Below are 24800 nucleotides of genomic sequence, written 5' to 3'. Positions count from 1 at the left end.
TTGTTGCTACCTTGTGGAAATGCCTTCCGTTGTTGCTTGCCCATCATACAAGCCTCACATGGTTCCTGCAATTCGGCAAATGTAGGTAAATTTTCCACCATCCCCATTTTCTACATCTCCTTTAGAACAACAAATCCGATGTGACCAAATTGCTCATGCCAAAGTTTGCTTGTGCCCTTATGTGCAATATCTGTAAGTGCACTTCACTCGTACAAATTGTCATTCCTCATAGCTTTGCCAACTGTCTTTCCCTCAGCATCTAGAATCTCTACTCCTATTTTCTTGAAGTGTACTTCAAGACCACGATCTATTATTGTAGCAACTGAGAGCATGTTTCTCTTTATTTGATGCACATAGAGCACATCAGACAGCTTCTTTTCTTCACCTATAGCTGCCACAAATGAGATGGTTCCAGACCCTTCGGCTAGACATTTAGAATTATTACCAACAATAACATTGATGGATTCTTGTAAAGGTTGCCAAGAAATATACCAATCGTTTTTGCTGGTCATATGTCGGGATGCCCCACTATCCAAAATCCATGAATAGTTAACAACTAGAGCCTAAGCAGATGAGCATACCTCTTCTATGGTGGCGACCTAGAGTTCCAACTCAGCTTGGGCGTTTGTGGCTGACTCCTTTCCCTTCCATGAATTCTTCATAGTGCCGTTCTTCTCATCAGCGTGCTTCTTTCTGCAGTCTTTGACGGCGTGACCCTTCTTGTCATAGTAATAGCATGTACTAGAAAACTTCTTCTTCTTGGGCTTTTTCTTATTGTCTTCAGAAGTTGCCCCAACTTTTTCTTTTGCATTGGCCATAAATGTGGTGTCACCACCATCACGGGTCATCTCCTCCTCAAATAGCATAGCACTAAATTCTTCAAAAGAAAGAGGCGATACTCTAACCTGGGTATTTAGTGCCATAACCAACCCATCATACTTTGGCGGTAGAATTTGGATGCATCTCCGAGCCAACTCTTCGCTGGTCATTATGATTCCCATAGCAGCCATTTGGTCTCACAGGTTTTTGATCCATGAGATAAACACTTCTATATCCTCTCCTTCTTTAGCAAACTTTTTAGCAGCAAGCTGATTCTCTAGGTTTTAAATCCTAGTTTGATTTTGAGTCTCATATTGATTTCTCAATATGGTCCAAGCCATGGATGCCTTGGTTGTGTGTTGAATCAGAGTAAGAACAGAATCACTTACACTGGTAACAATGGTGCAAAGTGCATCTGCATTGCGCCGCTTCCATGCTCGAAGAAGAGTAGCGTCTGGTGGAATCATTCTTGTGTTATCTGGGGTCAATGGTTTACATTGGTTCTTAGTCTATTCCCAGAATGGTCTCCAACATCTCATAGAAATCAAGGATGGCATGGATTTTGAACTTCCAAAGAGTGTAATTCGTCCCATCTAATTTTCCTTCAGTGAAGGCAGGTGGACGGATGCGCATGTTTAAGGCTAAAAATTAGATGCTCTTTTTTACTACTTTTTTTGTCTTTAAGTTTGTCATAATCGGATGTAATGTAAAGTGTCTTTTGGATCTGGATGGAAGTTAGAAGTCGTGGGAGTTTTTATATATGGAGTAGTTCTTGGTGGTTAGAGGGTGAAGATGAAGATGAAGATGAAGAAAAAGATGTTTTTAATGGCGGATTCTCTGTGTAGTTTTGGGCGGATTTCTGAATGCAAGATGTAATGTGTCAATCTCTTTGTCAATCTACTTGCCAATCTAGTTGTCAATCTGTTTGTCACTAGTGCTGTCATTTAGTGTGTCAAATAGTATGTCAGGAAGTCTGAAGTTCTTTAAAGTTTGTGGAAGATGTGATAAGCAACAAACACTTGGCGATCACGGTGTTTGTGATGAATTTCATGCGCGGGCTTACATTCTTCTGTTAATGGTGAGTGCTGGAAGATGAAGAGATTCATGTAGGCAATGATTAGATTTTTTTTCATTCATGCATTTATAGTGGCGGGGGTTTGAGTTCGCTCTGGAGGATTCAAGGGAATCATCTCATTTCTATTTTACAAGGTCAAGAGCAAGGAGTTTGGGTTTGTAGTATCGGGGAGATAACCAACATCAACGATGGTCGCATGAAGGAGATGACAGTGGAATGTCAACAGATAGTTCTGATGAGGATTTAGAGAAGGCGGTGGTTAATTCAGGGGCAGCAACTCCAGGATTAGTAGGAGGATTTCCACATGTATTAGCAACAGCAGTAATACAACAGGCATTATTGCCTCGAAGGCGGTTGCAATTCAATCCGTTATACCGAATAGGAGAACCAATAGGCAGGTACTCCCATAGACCTTTTAACATGGCAGCGGCGGCTAGAGCAGATTTGCGCGTCAAGTTCGGAAGCTTTTCAGGAAAGTCAAAAGAAGACCATAATTGTCACGTAGCTCAATTTGAGACTCGATGGGCAGGCTAGAGGATTTGACGGAGTATATGATGCGCAAGCCAAAATGCGCCAGTTTGAGGCAACATTTGAGGGGAAAGCTGTGCAATGGTTTAGCAATTTTGTGCCAGGACATTTTGCAGATTATGATGCATTGAGGATTGCATTTTTGAATCGGTTTCAGGAGGAAAAGACCGCCAATGATATGTTGACAAAACTTAAAGCAGTAAAGCAAAAGAGGATGTTTGTGGAAGATTACACATAGAGGCTCAATTGGTATGTGAGAAGGCTCACTCCTCAAGAAAGGCCCACTGATGAGATGCTGGCAGCATATTATGTTAAAGGCCTGAGAAAGGAGTTGCGGAATGCAGTAGCCGGTGTTGATGTTGCGGGAGGAATGAATGAACTCATTAATACTGCAACTCGAGTGGAGAAAAGGTTTGGTTTATCAGGTTTGAGCTCTGGAAAAAGGCATTCAAAGAGGAAGAAGAAGAAGAAGGAAAAAAAGAGGAAGAAGAAGAAGAAGGAAAAAAAGAGGAAGAAGTCAAGTGATGACAGTATGGATGAGGATTCGGGGTCGGATTCGGATACGGATTCTGATACGGATTCAAGTTCAGGGCAGTGGTGATGATTCTAGTAGTGATTCAGAGTCAGAGGATGAGGAGCACAAGAAGAAGAAACAAAAGGGGAAGTCAAGAAAGAAGTCAAAGGAAAAGACTAAGGAGGTGTCAGGTGAGAGGGATGTGGAAAAGAAGTTGAAAGAGATGGGATTTCAAAAGGAGTCCGAAAGGAAGATAGAGCATTGTGACATTTGTGTCAAAGATGGTCACAAAACCACGGATTGCTGGTATAATCCTAGCTTTAGGGGGGTAATTCCTGAAAGAATACAACAAAAGCTGCAGCAAAATATGACACAATCTCATGGCATTTTTTCGGAAACTCTGGATGAGCAGAGATCATTTGGAAATCAAGGATGGCAGAGGCCACAGCAACCCTATCCGAATTGGAGACCATCAGGGAGACCACCATTTAGAGGGAATTTTAATCAAGGAGGAAGATCAAGATTTGGTGGATGGCAAAATTTTCGGCCATCATGGGGAAGGAATTGGAATCAACAACAGGGATGGTCACAATAGCAAAATTGGCAGTCGCTCCCGAATTGGAATCAGCAAGGCTGGAATCAGCAGAACTGGACTCCGCAGAGCAGGAGTGGAATCAATCAAGACCTCCTCAACAACTACCTCAGTTACTTGCGCCTCCTGTGCAGTAGGCAGCAGGCGGAAGTGAATAAAACTCCTCAGAGTAATATGGTGAATGTGGATGTTTGTTTGGAAGCAAGAGCAGGTGGAGTAATGGTAGAATGTGGAATAACATGTGACTGTTCGGAGTGTGTTGTACGGGATTCAGAAGTTTTGGCAGTTACACGTTCCAAAGCAAAGCTAAAGTCTCCATTGGATTGGGAGGAACAGAAGGATGTTCATGAAGAAGTAACTGAAGGAATTTTGGATGTTCAACAGAAAGAGGAAATGCAGAAGAGAAAGAAGATATCCTGGGATAAGGAGGAGCATAAGGAGGATAAGTTTGAAGCATTGTTTCGAGATCCGTTTTACATTGGATCAGTTGCTTTCATTGGTTCCGATGTTTAGGGATCGAGTTTATTCAGCTATGAGGAAGTCAAAGGTGTCAAGAATTAGGGCTGTGTTGAATCAAAGTGTAGGCAGTCATCAGATTAGTCGTGAAGATGTGGATTTCACTGTTCCCACAGTTCAGCTGGATTTTGATGATCGGAGATTTTCAACAGTTTTTTTGGATGGCAGATCTGGAGTCAATATTTTGTCAGAATTGGAGTTTTTGAAGATGAAGAATGTTCAGCTTGAGCCAGCACCATTTTAGGTACGCATGGCGGATCAAAGTCGGGTTCAACCTATTGGGATGCTAGGAAACAATCTCTTATCATACAAGGTTTGCAGTTTCCAATAAATTTTGTTGTTTGCGGATGAAGGATGATGCAAATGCATATTCAATGCTGTTAGGAAGGCCGTGGTTTAGAATAGCAAAGCTCAAGCAAGATTGGGAGAAGAATGTGGTCACATTGAAGAAGGGTAAGAAAGTGATAACAATACCAATGGGATCTAAGCAAGAGCTATCAAGGGCAGTGAAGCCAATGATGGCACAACCAATTAGTTTGGCGGAAGAAGTTGAGGACGATGAGGAAGATAATTTTTTGGCAGCCAATCCAACAGTGGTTCTTGTTTTTGAAGTGGATGTGGAACGGATTCTTGATAGATATGTTGATTATCTGATTCAGGAGGATGTGTTTTGTCAAATGGCTGACAGTACTTCCGAGCAGATTTCGCAGATAAAGGAAAAGAAACCTGATGATGGTGACCAAGTGGAAGAAGTTGATGATGCTACTGAGATCGCGCCTAATGAGGCAATAATCAGAGCATAGTTCTTGTATGATAAATTGATGAAGAAGGTTTCCAGAGTGAAGGAAGATGATTTGCAAGTTGTCAAAGTTAGTGTCAACTTGGATGATGATTTCAAGGACAATTTAAAGGTGTTGTTGCAGGAATTCATGGATGTGTTTGCTTGGGATTATTCTGATTTGAAGGGTATGGATCCCCAGGTGTATAGGCACTAGATAATTTTGAAGGAGGATGCGGTGCCTGTGATCTAGCAAAGGTACCGAATGAATCCGAATTACGCCAAATAGGTGAAGGAAGAGTTGGATAAACTTCTCAATGTTGGATTTATTATGCCAGTGGATAAAGCAGAGTGGTTGTCCCCAATTGTGGTGGTGCCAAAGAAGTCAGGGAAAATCCAAGTTTGTGTGGATTACAGAAAGTTGAATGCAGCAACCATTGCGGATCCATTTCCATTGCCATTCATTGATTCAGTTTTGGATGATGTTGCAGGGCATGAGATGTATAGCTTTCTTGATGGATTTTTTGGCTATAATCAGATTCTAATGGCAGAAGAGGACATTGAGAAGACATCTTTTATCACTGAATGGGGAGCATTTGCTTATACAGTAATGAGCTTTGGTTTGAAGAATGGACCACCTTCATTTTCAAAGGTAGCTTTCAAAACTTTTGAACCATATTTGACAGAATTTATGCGGATTTTCATGGATGATTTCTCAGTTTTTGGGGAGAAGATTAAACATTTGGAGCATTTAAGGAAATGTTTGGAGAGGTGCAGGATGTTTAGAATGGCTTTAAACCCGCACAAATGTGCTATTACAGTTCAAAAAGGAAAGCTACTGGGTCACATCATATCCAAGGAAGGGATGTCAATTGATGCTGACAAGATTAGTGCAATTCAGGGGGCAATAGCACCGAATAATTTGAAGGAAATTATGCGGTTTCTTGGTCAAACTAAATGGCATAGCCGTTATCTGAGATATTTGGCAGATGTGTGTGCACCCTTGAGTCATTTGACCAAAAAGGATGTGAGTTTTGTGTGGGGTGAAGCATAGGAAAAAACCTTTCAGATTATCAAGAAAATGTTGGTAGTTTCACCTATCCTTCAACCACCAAATTGGGAGTTACCTTTCCATATTTATGTGGATGCGTCGGATATGGCAGTCGGAGCTGTTTTGATGCAGGAGAAGATTCCAGGATGGCTTAGACCAGTGTACTATGCAAGTAGAATGCTAAATCCAGCGGAGAGAATTACACTGTCACAGAGCGAGAAGCCTGGGGCATGATTTTTGCATTGGAAAAATTCAGGCATTATTTGTTGGGAAACAAAGTTGTTTTTCATGTGGATCATCAAGCTCTGTTGTTTTTGGTAAATAAACCAAAGCTGGAAGGGAAGCTTGCAAGATGTATGCTTTTGTTGTAGGAATTTGATTACACTGTAGTACATACACCTGGAAATCAGCATGCAGCGGATTATTGGAGCAGGCTTGAAAATGTCTCGGATGCACCAGGGGTGTCTGATGAATTTCCAGATGCGGAATTGTTTCAGGTTCAAGGTCAAGCATATGACAACTGGTATGACCAAATGGTTCAGTTTTTGACAAATGGGGTATTACCTTCCAACATGACAGATGATCAGAGGAAGAAGTTTGTTTTAAGGAGCAGACCATTTTTGATAATTGCCGGATCTTTGTATAGAAGAGGAGCAGAACAGATTATTCCGCGATGTGTGCCAGATGAAGAACAGAAGGCAGTTTTGCAAGAAGCACATTTTGGTGTAGCTGGAGGTCATTTTTTCAGGAGAGATTACTGGTAGAAAGATTATGCAAGCTGGACTTTGGTGGCCATTATTGCTGAGGGATGCTTATTCATTTGCAAGAGAATGTGTGCAATGCCAGAAGATGGGCCAGCCAACATCCATGGATCGGATGCAGGATCATCCGATATTACCCCTTGAACCATTTCAAAAATGGGGTCTTGATTTTGTTGGGCCGGTTAAGCCAAAATCCAGAAGAACAGGAGCATGGTACATCCTGGTTGCAACAACAGATTATGCCACCAAATGGGTGGAAGCAGTGGCTTTGAAGGACAACAAGGTAGCCAGTGTGGCTCGGTTCCTGTACAAAATGATGACCAGATTTGGGTGTCCGATAGAATTGGTGTCTAATCAAGGTGTCCATTTTCTAAATTCAGTCATTAAGGAGTTGACATCCAAGCACATGATTCTTCATAAGAAATCTACCCCGTATCATTCGCAAGCTAATGGGTAGGCGGCAAGCACAAATAAGGTGCTAGTGAGGATTTTGAAGCTACTCAAGTCATGTGGCCTCCTGATTTTGACAACATTGTGACAACTTTGACCAACATGCCCAATCACAAATCTTGTTGATGTTGAAGCTTGTATTTTGGAGGAAGAGAACAAGTGAAAGGTCAAAGAAAAAGAGGACACCTTGTCAAACACTTCATCAAATGAAGTGGCTTTCTACACATCAAACAAAGGCTACAAGGGGAAGGCTAAGTACAACTCTTCAACAATCATTTGTGATTTTTTTCACAAACTTGGACACACTAAGAAAGATTGTTTCTTTTGAAAGAAGGCTCAAAATATCTACATTATGCATGATAGGTATGGAGATCAAGAGGAAGAGCATGGACAACCAAAGGAGAAAACCAGGGGGGGCATCATGAAGCCCTCACAATGCAAAGTGGCCATCTCTTCTAGATCATGTCTTGGGTGCGGCCTGGCAAACTCTTAATGCCCAACTTTATATAAGTGTTTTAAATATTTGTAAATCAGCCATTAAACCTCTAGCCCAAATACCCCTAACTAGCCTCAATCTTAAACTGTCATCCTAAATCATAGTAAGAGGGAAGTTATCTAGCGTGGATGTTAGGTAAGCATAAGTTGTGGTGAGTCATCAAAGGTCATCAATACCATTGTAATGAGTATGTGTTTGAAGGGGGTGTTGAAATATGCACCAAACACATCCCTAGAAAGATGGGGCCAAATGGACCATGTACATGTGAAAGGGAACAAATCACTTAGCTTGTGGGTGAAGATTCTCTAGCACTTAGTTTTCTGTTAAACCACTTGTTTTGATGAAAGCACTAGGTGGTATTGAGTTGTATGGAATCTATAATAAAAGGGAACTTTCCTACGAAGTAATCAATACATTTTTCCCAAAATTGTTGTCTCTCTTGTGTGTACACAAGTTACAACTCTTATATAATCAAAATCTTGAGCATATATTGAAGGAGTATGAGGAGGAGAGGAGGAGGGGCACTCATATGAAGAAAAGCCTTCTGATCCTAGAGAGATGGATAGAATCCTGAACACCATGGAGCATGTGGAGAGAAAATGCAACACTTGCTAGAACCTAAACTAAGAAGAAGCATGATGATGCAAAGAAATGTAGAGAAGCTAAACAAGCTCTAATCCCAAAACTAATCAAATATGCAAGCATCAAACAGTAATCAATCTCTCTAATCATGACTTAACAAACTTTGGTCACATATTTAAGCATCAAACACTTAAATCATAATCTTGAGAATAGAGTCTAAAATGTGGATGCATTAATTGTAACCCAAGTAATCAAGGCTTAATAGTAGTAGTCAATGACTACTACTTACCCAAGGCTGAGTAGTAGTAGTCAATGACACTACAAGATATGGGGAGCATAGCCACGTAGCATATTCAAGAGGTGCGCAAGAAGGTGTACACAATTACAATACATGGACATACACGGTTATAGCCGCGTGTTGCTAAGACATGGCCACGTACTAGGGGGGAAAAAATCAAGACATTATAGAGAGCATTCCCAAGAGCTCAAAATATTCCAATATCACAAAAGAAGAAGCACAAAATGTGAGCCCAATATCACAAAATAAGAAGCCCCAAAGGTATTGTAATACACTCAAATGTGGACTAAATCAAGACTAGAAAATTTAGCAATTGTTTAATGAGTTAGCGTGAGCTTGGCCCAACATCTCTTACATCTTCCATCAAATCTATATATGCTAATTGGTCTATCTCAAGATCCATATGTCCCATTTCAAGATCAACAAAAAGATATATCCCACTAGAAGTGGACTCAACATCATCATCATCATGCTCATAATAAATTCCTTTCTCATTATCTTGGATAAATACACCTGCATCTTGGTTAGTTGGTGATATCTCATTGCTCTTCATCTTGTACTCCATCCTCCGCATGTTCATTTTTGAGTGCCACTTAGTCCATGACCTCTTTAACATCTCTATCTTGAAAAATGCTCTTTGAACAAGGAGCGACTTGTATGACATACCATCATTTCTTGTCATTTATATATGCGTGAAACACAACCTTGTAAGAAGAAACACATTGAGTGTAAATTAAACATGCATAAGTATGATATAATAAAAGTTTATGGTTAGGATTTACTTGTCCACAATGGTGAGGTAGCACAAATGTGTCGCTCTCAGTTTGTTGAAATTTTGTGGAATCAATCGCCATAAATTAATTTGGATGCCTTTTCACATGTGCTTGAGTGCCTACACACACAACCTTGAGCCACTTCACATCTAATATAAAAAATGTAAATTTCTTGAATCCAACCTTTAGGATGTTTTGAATAATTCCACAAGAATCAAGCATTGCTCCACTTTCTTACCCAGAGTTTGCCATAACCCCACAATCTTGGGTATTTCTCTTTGTATCTATATGTTGACTGTGGAAATACCTTCCTTTGGACCACATGGCATTGTATACCTTATACTATGACCAAAACCAAATGAAATATATTTATGATATTGAATAACCATATCATGAGATTCTACTTGAAAAAAAAAAGAGAAAGTAGAGATACACTTACATGAAACTTGCATCCTCTTGCATACTCCCACTTTTTTTCTCTCACCATCTCTCTATTTTTCTTCAACCTTTTCCATTTACTTTTATAAAGCCAATAATTAATACAATCTTTTGGAAGTGATGAAATCTCTGGAGGAAATGCCAAGCCTCTCAAATGCATCCTAAATGCTCTTCTCTCCTCATATCAGTTTCTTCTCACCTCTTCATACCTTGCCACACCCACATCTTTATAACGTCACTATTGAGAATACAAAATGTATTAACCTTCTTTAACATTGATGTGTCCAATTTCCTCACTCTTCCTTTTCCTTTTGGTATCTGGGACACCATGCCCTCATCCTCCTCATTACGCCACGATCCTGGCATTGTGGGATCCACTCTCGGAGAGAGATACTTTGAAATGTGGACACATGCTTCTTGCACTAACAAACCCTTTGCCATGCTTCCTTCTCACCTAGCTCGTTTCCTAACAAAATCCTTGAAGGTCTTCATGAAATGATCACATGGAAGAACATCCACTGAGCATGCACAACACTGCAAACCGACACTTCATGTATCAACAAGTGTACCACTAGATGTAATTGACTAGTGAGGATAGTTCTTCGGAGGTTCACCTCTATCATGCACACTACCTCCACTTTCATTACTTTGGGCTACATCAATACTCAATAGATGGATTTCCTTGGAACTTATGTAGCTAATATGGAGTTGAGTCCATTTAATTAGCATAAAATGTCTCACAAACTAGCACAACATGTTAGAATTTTAGTTTATTATACCTCACTACCACCCCCATTTTGTGGATGGCCTTGCACACTTTTTGATCTCCACACTCGCTAATGCATATGGAAAGAATGAACTATGTAACACAAAACATTACAATCAATGATATGTAATTACAATGAAAGAGCGCAATGCCACTTACATAAGTAAATTGAATATACCTGAAACATCTTGTGCCAATCATGTGTTTTTAGACCAAAAAATTGAGTTTCTCCTTTCTTCTTTGTTTTCGTGAATGCCCCCTTTAAAGAATGCATGACACCCATAGGGGTACGAAAGGAGGAAATTTAATCCTTCACTCTCTTCTCCTCATTCTTTGTCAAGATCCAAGGTGATTTAGGTAAAATTACCTTCCCATTCTCTTGAACTATTGGCCAAGTGTTGGGAAGGCGTTCAATCAATCTCAAGTCCTACCAAACTGCTAAAAAATATCTCTTGCCAATTATGTGGTCCTAAATATTTGAAGTTACATTTTTTATGATGTGCATCGGATCTAGAAGATGATTGATTCTTAGATTTTTCCAATATGGGAGACGAAAGAAGATTGAGTACCTTGTCATTCTTGGACGGTGCTGTATGGGACAGTCCTCTTCACTCATAATACTTCCCAATCTCCTACTCTTTGAGGATGTGGCAAGACTCCTTTTGTACATGGAACAAAATTCTCATGATCAATTGGAAAAAATCAGTGATGGTCTTCATACAAACCTTCTTGAGATGCATAGGCCATAATGTAACAAGCGATGGCCCACAAATAGGACAAGCATTGTGCCATGATGTTGTGAGTCCTAATTATGCACAATTCACAAATAAAATATATTTAGAGCCATCTAATATTAGATAATTCAAATCAAATAAAATTTTATTGAGAATATGAAACATATCAGAGCACTCTCCATATCCCAGAAAGTCATGCATTGTCCACATTAAAACTGCCTTCACCTTTGTGCTACATTGTGTAAGCAATCGGGACACATCATGCACTTGGATGCCACGCCATAGTGTCTCAAGCTTCTCGATAAAAGATTCAAGGTACATATCCATGTTCTTGACCTTGTGCTTTCCTGGCACAAGAAGAGGTAGCATCACATGACTCTTTTTTATTGACTTTCAAGGAGGGAGATTATAGTTCACTACTACCACTAGCCATGTAGTCGATGATGTCGACTTGAGACCAAATGGATTAAATCCATCCATATCGAATCGAAGTCGTAAGTGACATGGCTCATCTTTGAATTTGGACCACTCCTCTTCTATGTGTTTCTATGCTGTTGTATCCACCAAGACCCTCATCTAGGCCTTATGCATGCATGAGTTTTAAATATTAAGCTTTATGCATAAAAGATCTACGCATGAGGCTTATGTATTAAGCTTTATGCACGAGCTTTATGCATGAGACTCTATGGATAAGTTTAATGCATAACCCTTATGCATTAAGCTCTATTCACGAGGCTCTATGCATAAGTTTAATGCATAACCCTTATGCATTAAGCTCTATTCACGAGGCTCTATGCATGAGGCTTCATGCACGAGACTCTATGCATGATGAGACTTGATGCATGAGATCTATGTATTAGCTCTATGCATGAGCCTTCATGCATGAGCTCTATGTGTAAGCCCTATGCATTAGGCTCTATGCATTAAGGCTTTATGCATTAGTTTTGCTCTATGTGAGCTATGTTTTTATGTGTTTATGGAATGTTTTTATGCATGTAGATGTGGCCATCATGAGATTCATCACCAATGGACCAAGATCAGATATATGGAGGGGAATTCTCTAGTATCGCGTCCATACCCATAGATGACCCAAATTTATAGCATGTTTTAGAGGCATGGGTGTCTTGAAACTACTTGAACTCTAGGTACGGGCCCGAACAGTTGAGTCTCTTGGGCTTATCTCTTGCCTATTATGTGCCTCAACAGTCACCCACATCCATGCTTCCCACCACCTTCCGTACCCGTATCACTTCTACTTTGCCTACCCCTCATACTTCCACTTTCCCTACTCCTTGATGTTTAGCTCCTCCTAGTGCTCAGTGCACTCCTAGTGCTCAGTGCACTCCTATCTCATCCACGGTGCCATCTCCCCAACACATGCAGCATCCTCACAACACCACTTAGGTGGTGTGATAGCTCGAGGGCTTCTTAGAGCCATTGGTAATCAAATAGTGGGGGAGGTGGGTGTGGTAGATGCTTTGGGAGAGGTGCACGATCACCTTTGCCTATTGCGACATGCGACGTGCCTGCTGGGGAGGGTGGGATGGATTACTATATGCTAGATGAGAAGGGCAGGTCTTATATGGATGACACGAGACGGAGGGTTTATTATACGTTCCGTAATTTAGTCAAAAAACCTATAAGAATGCCTTCAAACATGGGGAGAACAAAAAGACAAAGACTTCATGTATGTAGTCCAGTGCATGCATGAGCGGTTTCCAAACCCACTACTGGGCACACGTTTTTTCAATGATGACTAGGTGAGGAATTGCATTATAAAGATCCTCAATAATAGGAGGTCTCGTGAAAGGAGGTGCGTGAAAGAGGGAAACAAATGCTTGCCAACACAATTAAGGGGACTTGAAGAAGGCAAATTGTAGCCATGTAGATAGATGCACATATAGCCGTGTGAATATTTTATTCCCATATTTAGATCCTTTTGAAAATTTTTGCGGCTCTTCACGTGGCTCTACTCTTCATTTGTTGTAGTGTGACTACTACTTACCCAAGGCTGTGTTCAAGTGGTACCACTTGAAATTCCTTTGTCTCTCCAAAGGGTTACAAAACACCACCGTCCACAATGTCTTGATTCTCTTAAAATAGAACTATACCTTCATGTATCCATCTTACTTTTCTCTCTCAAGGTTCATATGAGCTCATATAAGCGTGTCTACAATAGACCATGGGAAGTGATGAAGAAAATGGCATGCTTGTGAATGGTGCCACTTGATGAGATTTCTTGAAATGATGGGAGGGTGGAGTAAGAGGCTTTGCCTATATGCTCCTCATGTCCCCTTCCAAGCCTTGCCTATAGACTAGTTGCCAAAATAATAGAGCTATATTCCATGGCTTTGATGGATCCACCCAAGACACCTACTTTCAAATATATGTCGAGTGATGTCTCTACACTTCCTAAAGTGCCTCCTGCAAAAAGCTATCGGGGAGGGGGAGGGGGGGTGGGGAGGATTCTATATTTTTAGCGAGGCTCTTGAGTCCTTCCACCCATTTTTATTGCCTTGGTCTCCCTCCCTCCCTCCCTCCCTCCTATTTGATATTGGGCTCTCCCCCCAATGCCATCCTCTCTCCTTGCTATTTGGAGAGTTCACATTTGAGCAAAGAACACTCGTGAACCCGATGATGAATCGGAAGAAGCAGGGTCGGTCCATGTAATGGAGCCAAAAGGATGGCAAGCCCATCCACTGATCACCCACCACCCATCCGTTCTCACCATGATAATGGTCATGATCATGAGAGTAGCTTGTGCTCTTTGCTCTACCATGTACCCTACATCATAGATTCCAAAAATCAGTACAGTTGAAGTACTGTACCACCATACGACACCTTTGTGTGTATGGCTGGTGATGGACACACGGATCTGCGAGAGGGGCAAAATATAGCATTAATAAATGTGTGCCTTCAAGGATTCTGCCTTGGATAGTTCATCCCCACGCAAGCTCGATCATTGCCTTCATCACCCCTCTTCCCTGCCACGCCTCGTCCGTCCCTCCTTATAACAATTAGTTATCGCTATGATTACCTCGTGTTTCGCTTTCAAAATCCTCAATCTCGCGGCCGATTGCAGTAAACACCCAGCACTAAAAAAACAGAATTCATTAAATTTGCACCTAGATTGCATGCAATTAGATTGATTACAAAATTATATCGTAAAAAAGGTTCAGCATGTTAGATCCAGTACTTTAATAAGCACTTTGCATAAAAACGATTACTGGCCGCACCTGCTAATGAGATTTCTCAGTGTACCACTATAAGCAGAAAGACCGGTCCTAGACCTTCTACTCATTATATTATCCTTCCAATGCCTGCCACTTCTGTCGTCCTTCTACATAGCACTAGTACTTTATATTCTCTTCCACATTGATATTCCAATTATTTATATCATGGTCGCAATACAGCTATTATATATAGGCTTGACATTACACAATTATCCTCCCCATCTCAACTATAATATTCTACTCATGCAGTGCCTCCTTGGATACACTGCAGTCGTGATATAATTGCACAATTACGCCATTATCTAGCTATATTGCAGTACTAATTTGGGTGCCATTATTGGAAGGAATTTCTTGTGCATGGGAGGCAAGTGATAATTAGCACTTTATATCATCAATATTTTTGAAGGCCAGTGTAGAGTATCTTAACAATGACTGCAGCATTTGATTGTCTTATTGATGATGATGCTTATGAGCATGGTAATAATGATAATCCCGGGAAATTAACGCTGTACAAGAGTACTATTGATGTCGAGGGTAACCCTAAGGCTCCATTATCAAAGAGGAAAAGGGACCTTGCGATGGTGGACAAGCACATCGTGAGAGAGAGGATTCGGCGAGAGGACATGGGCAACAAATTTGCAACACTCGCCTCCCTGTTGCCATGCAGCGCCATTAAAGTGAGTAGAGGAGTAATTATCCGGCATTATCACATAAACTCCATTACCTAAATGGCATATAGTTGAACTGTGTTGTAAGGGAGTTTAATTTACCTATTCTATGATAATCAAGTGAATGTGTGCTTACTGATCAGCTGATGAATAAATATTTGTGTGCTAAATAATGCAGCGCGATAGGACGGAAGTAGTGAATGATGCGATCCAGTTTGTGCTGGAGATGCAAAAGAAACTCAAACAGCTGCAACGACGACAAGCTGCTAATCATAGTCGTAGACATAGTTCGACTAGCTATTTGGTGCTGCAGCCCAGGGCCGTTGAGTGCCCGGTAATTGACGTAGCCGCAGAAATCCGTAGCTATGGAATGACTAAAGGTCACAATTGTAATACAAACAAGATAACTAGCCATGCGCCTAGCGACCCCAAGAGTTTTTCTTTTCCTCATGGTTCATCTAAGTCAAGCGGCGCTGCATTATCAACGCAGTTGCAGGATTTACCAAACCCTAATTACCATGTCCTGATGAAGAGGTCGTGCAGCTTAGCAGGCCAATTAAGCTGGTATAATAAAAACTTAATTAAGGTGATTGTTCCAACCCACCAGATTTCGGATGGGATGATAATACATATATCTTGCCCCATCGCGACATCACAGTTTCTCATAAAAATCATGACAGCAATCGACCAGCTTCACCTACATGTCCTAAATCTTAATTACTGCAGAACTTCTTCCGAGATGCTTTGCATAATCGAAGCAGAGGTAATATATTGTGTAATTTGTATTAGAAAAGCAATTATAATTCGGCCCTGTTTATACTTTTTAATTTAGATATTATGAGCTCATTTACATTGTACGTTATGTATGTGCATGCAGATCCGATCAAGCCATGATTCTGCGACGAACGTCACGGAGAGTCACATCATTTGCAGCCTAAAATGCGCTTTGGGCCATTGCAAAGAGTGCGCCTTAGCTCTCAATTAGATGTGGTCGCGCTCCTAAACAGCGATCCCTTCTCTAATTCTTCTCTGATCATGAATCAAAAGCATCATATCTCAGCACCGTGCTATGCAGGATGTAGCCGATCTCTCTCAGGCTTGTTGACCTTGCGGGATATAGGTGCAGGAACTAGCAAGAGGCATTTACTGTTTTTATGCCTTACGTTACTACCTGCATCTGAGTCTCCCCTCCTTTACTGCTCCTTAGTGTTATGTGTGGCGTCTCGTTATATATATTTCCTTTGTTCCAATCTACCTGCATGCGGCATAGCGTAGCCTCTTGAGAACCTAATGCTTATTTCCATATCGCCACGGTATAATATGGAGACAACATAGAAGAAGCATCCAACTCAAAGAACCAAAAGTTTCGTGTTTAGTCTGAATGTGAGAACGTGTTAATCTTGCAAGTATTGCACATTGTAGAGAGGGTCAAAGAAATATCATATAGGCTTTGCATCTCGTGGGTGGTGAACGAGAACCTCTTGCATTCCTAAACCAACCGAAAAGGTTCACAACGACGGGTGTCATGCCCATGTACATTGTGCATCAAGTCATTGTCTTCATCTAAGCAACCCATGTGTGAAAAGGGTCCTCATTACACCTATTTTCCGTGTTTTTGTGAGTGCTTACATTATGATCTCTAAGTGTACATGCTTTTCCAAGATGTGCGTGGAATCAACACTTCTATAGAGGACAAGATTGAGTACAAATGTTAACCATATTATATGTAATCAATACATCATACACTATTATTTGGTGATTCACTTGGTGGATTTAGTAGTTTACTTTTGATTACATCTTCTATAATATGCATATGAGGAAGAAAGAGGAACAACGAAATTAAGGGGGAAGGGGGGGATGTGCAGTGATTGTCTTATGCTTCCAATACAGAGCGACTTGTGGAGACAAACGAATGGAAGTTGGCATAATTATTTCCATAACTGCAAAAATAAAGTCATCTTTTTTCTCCAAAAAGCATGTATTTATGTAAGCTACAAAAAAAAAGTCTTCGTTGAGTAGTAGAAGTGTATGTCCAAGATATCCTTCATACAATTAAGCATGTTACTGTAGTGTATATGTTTCCTAAATTCTATTCCTATACAATGAGGTATTTTGTGGTAAAATGATAGCTTGAAAAGTGAGGGTTATCTTCCTTTTCTTGAATGAAGAAGCACACAGTAGGTTCTTGAATTGTGGATTCTCAATTGGAGGAGAAAATTGCTTCAACCCACAAGCATGTGCATTCAATGGATCTCTTGCAATAATCTCCTTTTATAAAGATTTTAATTTTATTTGTCCACCTCTTTTGTAAAAGTTGAGGAGATAAAATTAGTGTCCCTTGTCTGAGATAAAATTAGTGTCCCTTGTCTCTATATTTTTCTTAAACTCTTTGAGTAGAAAAGAAATAAATATATGTAAATTTATTATAGCTTCACAAAGAAAGAAAATCCCTTTTATTAAACTCTAGTTATACCTTACATATTTTGCCTTCTAGGGATTCTAACCACCAATAAAAGATCCACCATGATTTGAAACTATTGAATACAACTAACTCGCTTGTTTAGTTAGTGGTAAAAAATAAAAAGTATACCAAAAAGTAAAGAAATTAGTTATCAAGAAAAACCTTGTAATTGACTAGCTAGTTTAATGATTATAAAACATCATGTTGGTTAAAGATAACTATTTACACAATGATACCAACACCTAAATAAATAAGAAATGGTAGTTATTATTTATGTAACTAGCTACTTGTCAAATTAAATTCAAGAAACTTTCTATATTTTCTATGATAATGTATGCTAGAAATACATTATTGCATTAAAAGAATATTGTAGAAGGTAAGTATAAATATGCTAATATGAATTAAATAAATCAAGAATTTAAATTTAAAATTTATTTACAAAAAAGTTAGGATTAGTTCATCAATTAATAACCCTTTTATGTGATTCAAATTAAAATAAAAATGACATGATGATGGTTCATGATAATGAATCATTCTCATGTACTAAAAAAGAGTAAAAGAATAAGAGGCCTTTCAATAAGAGGCATTTTAATGTAACAGTCATATCAATGAATGGAGGAAAAGAATATGAGTCCTTGCAATATATCGAGTAGCAAAGAGAGTATGAAGAACTCTCCTCTTCTCTTTGAAGAAAAATACAAAGGATGTAGGTCTTTCAATGTATGGAGTAAAATAATAAGAGTCCTTTTAATGTATTATGTATGAAGTAAAAGAATAAGAGGCCTTTAAATGTACGAAGTAGCAAAAGGAATCTAAAGAATCCTCTCCTTCCTTCCAAAGACATATAGAGAGGATGTAGGCACGCTTAGTAGAGGGGAGGGGCTCCAAGTTTTTGGCCAAGGGTGATTGGTTGTTTTTCTCATTTGTTGAGAATGTTATATCAAGACTCATGACACTTGCTCATGTGGTTACGAGTCTTTGTAATCACCCCCCTTCTTGTATGGGTCCCCATTGCTAGATGTATTCTATTATTTTTGTAATAATAATATATATAGTTTTAAAATAATGAAGGTTTTTACGCTATAGAAAATCTACATATCATATGTGTTTAGCAGGTATTTTAAAAGTCCATTATATGTGAGTTTTATTCATTAAGATGATACCCTTTTCAATATAAACTTACAACTTTTCTTAATGACACCTTTTTCAATATAAACTTACAACTTTCTTTCCAAAATCCATTGGAAAAAAACCCCTTATTAATGTACATGATATATGTAAATTTATCCCAAGATGTGATTTCAAAAGAACCCATTTTGGCACTCATGTGATCTATTTATTTACACCTTCCCCCATCCAAAAAAATATGTCAAATATTAAGCTAAGGCTTAGTAATGACTAGCTAGTTAGTCCTTTCGTATATTGATTGCTTGTCTCTTGGCTAGTTTATCCTGTAATATTATGTGAGACTCCAAATATAGTATGATTGTTTTAAGACGAGAAAATGAGAGAATAAAACTTGCTCAAGAAATATTTTTATTAATTTGGTATTATGAAAGTATAAAGTGCTTTTACATGCTTATAAGCCATCACAACCACACTTGACCTCAAATGCACTCATGTTATCATTGTCATTTGCACTCTCACTCTCTCATTTTTACAACAAATTTTATGAAAACCTATATTGACTTTGCATGAAGCTCTTTTGAGTCCCAAGTCATGCACTATATTATAAACTTATATAATTTTTATAATTAAGATTAATCCTTTTGAAAAAAATATGATGATAAAAATACACCTTATGAATCATTTATTTTTTAGTATTTTAATTAAAAAGTACCTTAATATGTATGTATATTTTTTCAAATTCCACAAACAAATAAAACCCTTTTATTTGTACCATGCTAGATTAAATTAATAACATGGGTGATTCCATATTTAAATATTCAATCACTACAAGTGATACTTCCAATTTTGGTGGTTTTTTAACGTTTAATTTTTTAAGGAAAGTATCCCCTTATTCAGTATGTGCATTGGTATGTGCACGTCAGTATTTTTGTCAAAGAAGACATTGGTATGGGCATCGATATAAGCATAAAAAATGAGAAAAAAAATTATAATTGGGCATATTTTTAATTTTTAACATTACTCTAAATATAAATATTTTTTTACAATTGTTTTTCTTTAGTAAGATCTATGGCTACAAAGAGATAAACTCCTAATGCTACTTCCAAAGAGATAAATTTCTAATTCTATTTGGACCATTTCTCCTACATCTTCCAACATGTAACATACCCATTGTAAATATAACACATTAAGCACAATATGGAATATTCATTGTGAGTATAGCTTAGGAAGTTCATTATGGTTGCATTTTGTTGTTATTTTTTATTCTTAAGAAGCTACTATTTTGAGGCGATTGTAAATTAAGCACTTTATACTCAAGAAATGAGCATGACAATACGTCGAGTAGGGCTTTTTCGAGATTGAAATGAGTAACTGAAGTGGCCTAAATCGACCCGTGAAGTTTTGAAATCTGGTGACTTCAAACAGAAATTAGCAACATTTACGACATCCAAATGATGGATGAAAAGCACCCATGGGATCCCGAGGCAGTCTCGAATAATTTCCCTAAAAACCTCCAGATGGCCCAATGGATGTCCCCGGACGTGCGCACAGTGGGCCCCGCCATGGCCCCTGTCAAATGACATAAGATGCCTATGAATGCCTTCCTCGAACACTTGGGAGCTCATTTCTTGCCAAATTATGCACACACCTATCCACATGCGCGTCACCCACCAACACCCCGGACTCACGGGCGCGTCACCCACCAATCTGTGCAGACAATGATCGCCATCTTTCCCCCCGAGGTGCCCATCCCTACACATAACCGTTGCCACCTTCACCCCCTTCCATACCTCTCTTAAATAAGTGGTTCTCTCCCTAACACACCTACCGGGCCATGCAACTAGCCTAGATGGCACCCCCACCCAAACGCACTTCACTACACGAGAATGAGAACATAGATGCGCAACTAGAGAGAGATGGAAGTGAGAGAGAGGCCATGGTATAATTTGCAATTTTATGAGGTTTACATGGCTATTTACTGGCTATATGCATGTCTATAGGCACGTCTATAGATGTGTCTATATGCACGTCTATAAGCGTGTGTGTATAAGTGCATCTATACTGGTATAGACGCTCTTATAGATGCGCATAAAGACACAAGTATAGATGCCCTATTAAAAAAAATTTCGAATAATCCCGCCCGTGTCGAGGCCGCACTATTTTCGCTTCCCTCCCCTCTGCTCCATGTGCTGTACCTCTTCCTCATGATGGGCTTCATCTCACCCTTTGTCCTCTCCTCACTCACAAAGTCTCCTCCCAAGGACGATTCTGAACAAGGTAATCTCTATCCCACTTGTCTCTCCCACCTCTTCATATATTCATGTCTTTTGAATGGTATGTTTAGAATTAGGGTTTTTGATATTGGTATTCTCTTCACTCTCTCTTTCTCTCTCTTAGATGCATAAGCTTCTTATGTTTAAAATTTTTGAATGGTATTCTCTTCTGTATCTCTCTCTCTCTCTCTCTCATTCTTTCTTATGCATAAGCCTCTTATGCATAAGAGGCTTATACTAAAACCTCCTTATGTGCATAAGGCTTAAACCTCCTTGTGTATCTATGATATTCACACTTTTAGGGTTTTGTATTACTAATTCTTTTCTCAACTTTTTGTTTTGTTTTGTAGGTCTTATAATCCTCTCTTTCAACTTCACCAAAAAGAGGTAAATGCTTTTCTCTCTTTCCTTTCTTTTCGATTTTGTATGTGTGCATTAGGTTCTTAGGGCTTTTGTATGTATGCATTACTAATCCTTTCCTCACCCTTTTATTGGTTTCTTAGGTCTTCTAATCTTCTCTTTCAACATCACCAAAAAGAGGTAAGTGCTTTCCTATCTTTCTTATTTTTTTATCATCTCTTTCCTCTATTTTTATCTACCAAAAAGAGGGGTTTTGTTTTGTAGGTCCTCTATGCATAGAGCTTAATCTATGATTAGATCTCTAATCATATATCTTAATCCATTCATTAAGCTCTATTCGTAGAGCTTAATGCATAGATTAAGCTCTATGCATGCATTAAGCTCTATGCATAGAGCTTAATCTTTTCGATTTTGTATGTATGCATTAGGTTCTTAGGACTTTTGTATGTATGCATTACTAATCCTTTCCTCACCCTTTTGTTGGTTTTGTAGGTCTTCTAATCTTCTCTTTAAACATCACCAAAAAGAGCTTATGGGCAAACCTACAAAACAAATCTCCAGCACCCAAGGGTGCAATAATAATAGAGGAAAGAGAGGAAAGCACTTACCTCTTTTTCGTGATTTTGAAAGAGAGGATACGAGGACCTACAAAACCAACAAAAGGGTGAGGAAAGGATTACTAATGCATACATACAAAAGCTTATGCATTAAGCTATGCTAAAGATTATGCAAGCTATGCCACTATGCAAGCCTTATGCAAACTATGCTGCTATGCAAGCCTGCATGAGGCCTTATGCATAAAGTTTTAAGCATAAAGCTATGCATGAGGCGTTATGCATAAAGTTTATGCATAAGTCTTATGCATAAAGCATGCATGAGACCTTATGCATAAAGCCTATGCATAAAGCTATGCATGAGGCCTTATATGCATAAAGCTACAAATGAGGCTTATGCATAAAGCACTATGCAAGCCATGCTAGCCTAAACTAAACGGTACCCTAGCACTATGCATTAAGCATGCATGCAAAGATTAAGCTCTATGCATAGAGCTTAATGCATAAGCCTCATGGTCTATGCATAGAGCTTAATATATGCATAGATCTCTATACATTATGAATGCATGCATAGAGCTTAATCTATGCATTAAGCTCTACGAATAGAGCTTAGTGCATAGATTAAGCTCAATGATTAGAGCTCTATTCATAGATTAAGCTCTATGCATAGAGGACCTACAAAACAAAACCCCTCTTTTTGGTAGATAAAAAAAGAGGAAAGAGAGGATAAAAAGATAGGAAAGAGAGGAAATCACTTACCAGCTTTATGCAAAATCTTTATACATAATGCTTTATGCATAAGGCCTCATGCATAGCTTTATGCATAAGACCTCATGCATAGGCTGTATGCATAAGGCCTCATGCATGCTTTATACATAAGGCCTCATGCATAGTTTTATACTTAAGTCCTTATGCATAGGGCTTTATGCATAAGCCTTATACATAATGCTTTATGCATAAGCTTTATGCATATGGCCTTATGCATAAAGCATTATGCTTAAATCTTTATTATGCATAAGGCCTCATGCATAAAGCATTATGCATACGGCCTCATGCATGCTTTATGCATAGCTTGCATCATAAGGCTTGCATAGCGACATAGTTTGCATAGCGACATAGCTTGCATAAGCTTTTGTATCTATGCATAGAGCTTTATGCATGCATTAAGCTCTATGCATAGAGCTTAATCTTTTCGATTTTGTATGTATGCATTAGGTTCTTAGGGATTTTGTATGTATGCATTACTAATCCTTTCCTCACCCTTTTGTTGGTTTTGTAGGTCTTCTAATCTTCTCTTTCAACATCACCAAAAAGAGGTAAGTGCTTTCCTATCTTTTTATTCTCTCTATCCTCTATTTTTATCTACCAAAAAGAGGGCTTTTGTTTTGTAGGTCCTCTATGCATAGAGCTTAATCTATGAATAGAGCTCTAATTGTAGAGCTTAATCTATGCATTAAGCTCTATTCGTAGAGCTTAATGCATAGATTAATCTTTATGCATGCATTCATAATGCATAGAGATCTATGCATAGATTAATCTCTATGCATAGACCTCTATGCATGTATTAAGCTCTATGCGTGCATGCTTAATGCATAGTGCCGGGGTATGGTTTAGTTTAGGCTAGCGTGGCTTGCATAGTGCTTTATATGCATAAGCCTCATACATAGCTTTATGTATAAGACCTCAGGCATAGCTTTATGCATAGGCTTTATGCATAAGGCCTCATGCATGCTTTATGCATAAGCCTTATGAATAATGCTTTATGCATAAGGCCTCATGCATAAAGCATTATGCTTAAAGCTTTATGCATAAGGCCTCATGCATGCTTTATGCATAAGCTTCAGCATAGCTTTCATAAGGCTTGCATAGCGGCATAGTTTGCATAAGGCTTGCATAGCTTGCATAAGCTTTTGTATGTATGCATTACTAATCTTGCCCTCACCCTTTTGTTGGTTTTGTAGATCCTCTAATCCTCTCTTTCAACATCACGAAAAAGAGGTAAGTGCTTTTTTATCTTTCATCTCTTTCCTCTATTATTATTGCACCCTTGGGTGCTGGGGATTTGTTTTGTATATTTGTTTTCGTACCTTAAATCAGAGAGCTGCCTGTGCAAAAAATGCAGCTCATCGTATCACTGATCATAATCCTCCAAAATATCTAGCTTGAAGTCCAATTTCCAATCATTCCTTCATTGGTGTACCTATAGCATCATTGGCAATCAGAACGCTTCACCACCTGCTCACTCAGGGGTCTTTTTGATAGTTCCTAGCTCATAATACCCGAAAATATAATGACATAAGAAAAATCTGGATAGACTTTTTGTTGAAGATCAGCATCAACAAGATCCATATAAAAGATCCATGGACTCATCCGTTGTGAAGACCAACAAGGCCAATCAACTAGATCCATGCCCGTGTTCAGAAAACAACTCCAATTCATTGTTCCATTTTCTTCCTCGCCGCATATGTGGGTATCCTTGGTGACCCAGAGCTCGAGCACCGTATGGTCAGCACCCTCTAGGCTCCTTCGTGCAGGTCACCTAGCGCTTCACTCATAGGTCGCTTCCTTGGTCCCTCATCCATCGACTCGAAGCTCACCATTTTAATCGAACCGAGGCTAGTGAAGACCTTGGCTGACCTTGCCACGTGAGACGTCCTCCATTGACTCTCCGTCAAGCTTCAGCCTGTTGCAACTTTCACTTAGGCCATCATGACCATAATCGAGAAGATAGTCAAAATGCTTCCTAGCATTCTTGACATGAAACAGTCTTTTAAAAACACGTTTTCTAACGAATCTCATCTTTCCACATTGTTCCACATCATTTCTTGTTATTCCACATTCTTCTACATCAATTCACATTGTTTATTCCACATCCATTCATATCTATTCCCATCATCCTTCATCCTTTCACATCATATTACATCTTATCACATCTATCCACATCACATCACA

The 24800-nt window shown here is 39.1% G+C and overlaps 2 protein-coding genes across 2 annotated transcripts; one reads left to right on the top strand and one right to left on the bottom strand.

The window, feature by feature from the left end:
* Positions 1-203: 203 nt before the first annotated feature.
* On the bottom strand, positions 204-512 carry LOC147619014 (uncharacterized). Its single transcript, XM_086774391.1, has one exon. The coding sequence runs from the start codon at positions 510-512 to the stop codon at positions 204-206; it is 309 nt and encodes a 102-aa protein (XP_086630517.1).
* A 13639-nt stretch (positions 513-14151) lies between these two features.
* Positions 14152-16318, top strand: LOC147619013 (uncharacterized). Its single transcript, XM_086774519.1, has 3 exons — positions 14152-15081; positions 15251-15835; positions 15950-16318. The coding sequence occupies exons 1-3, from the start codon at positions 14833-14835 to the stop codon at positions 16055-16057; spliced, it is 942 nt and encodes a 313-aa protein (XP_086630645.1). The 5' UTR covers positions 14152-14832; the 3' UTR covers positions 16058-16318.
* The last annotated feature ends 8482 nt before the right edge of the window (positions 16319-24800 follow it).

The sequence above is a fragment of the Cibotium barometz genome, chromosome 34, assembly GCF_041138505.1.
Source record: "Cibotium barometz isolate CiBa-2024 chromosome 34, ASM4113850v1, whole genome shotgun sequence".
In the NCBI taxonomy this organism is placed as follows: domain Eukaryota; kingdom Viridiplantae; phylum Streptophyta; class Polypodiopsida; order Cyatheales; family Cibotiaceae; genus Cibotium; species Cibotium barometz.
Note: the sequence above shows the minus strand (reverse complement) of the source record. Positions and strands in the feature narration are given on the sequence as shown.

Excerpts from the sequence above, each read along its gene's own strand:
- LOC147619014 (XM_086774391.1), bottom strand. The coding sequence starts at position 512 with ATGACCAGCAAAAACGATTGGTATATTTCTTGGCAACCTTTACAAGAA.
- LOC147619013 (XM_086774519.1), top strand. The coding sequence starts at position 14,833 with ATGACTGCAGCATTTGATTGTCTTATTGATGATGATGCTTATGAGCAT. Across the intron at positions 15,082-15,250 it reads TGCCATGCAGCGCCATTAAA|CGCGATAGGACGGAAGTAGT; the intron begins GTGAGTAGAGGA and ends TAAATAATGCAG. Across the intron at positions 15,836-15,949 it reads TTTGCATAATCGAAGCAGAG|ATCCGATCAAGCCATGATTC; the intron begins GTAATATATTGT and ends ATGTGCATGCAG.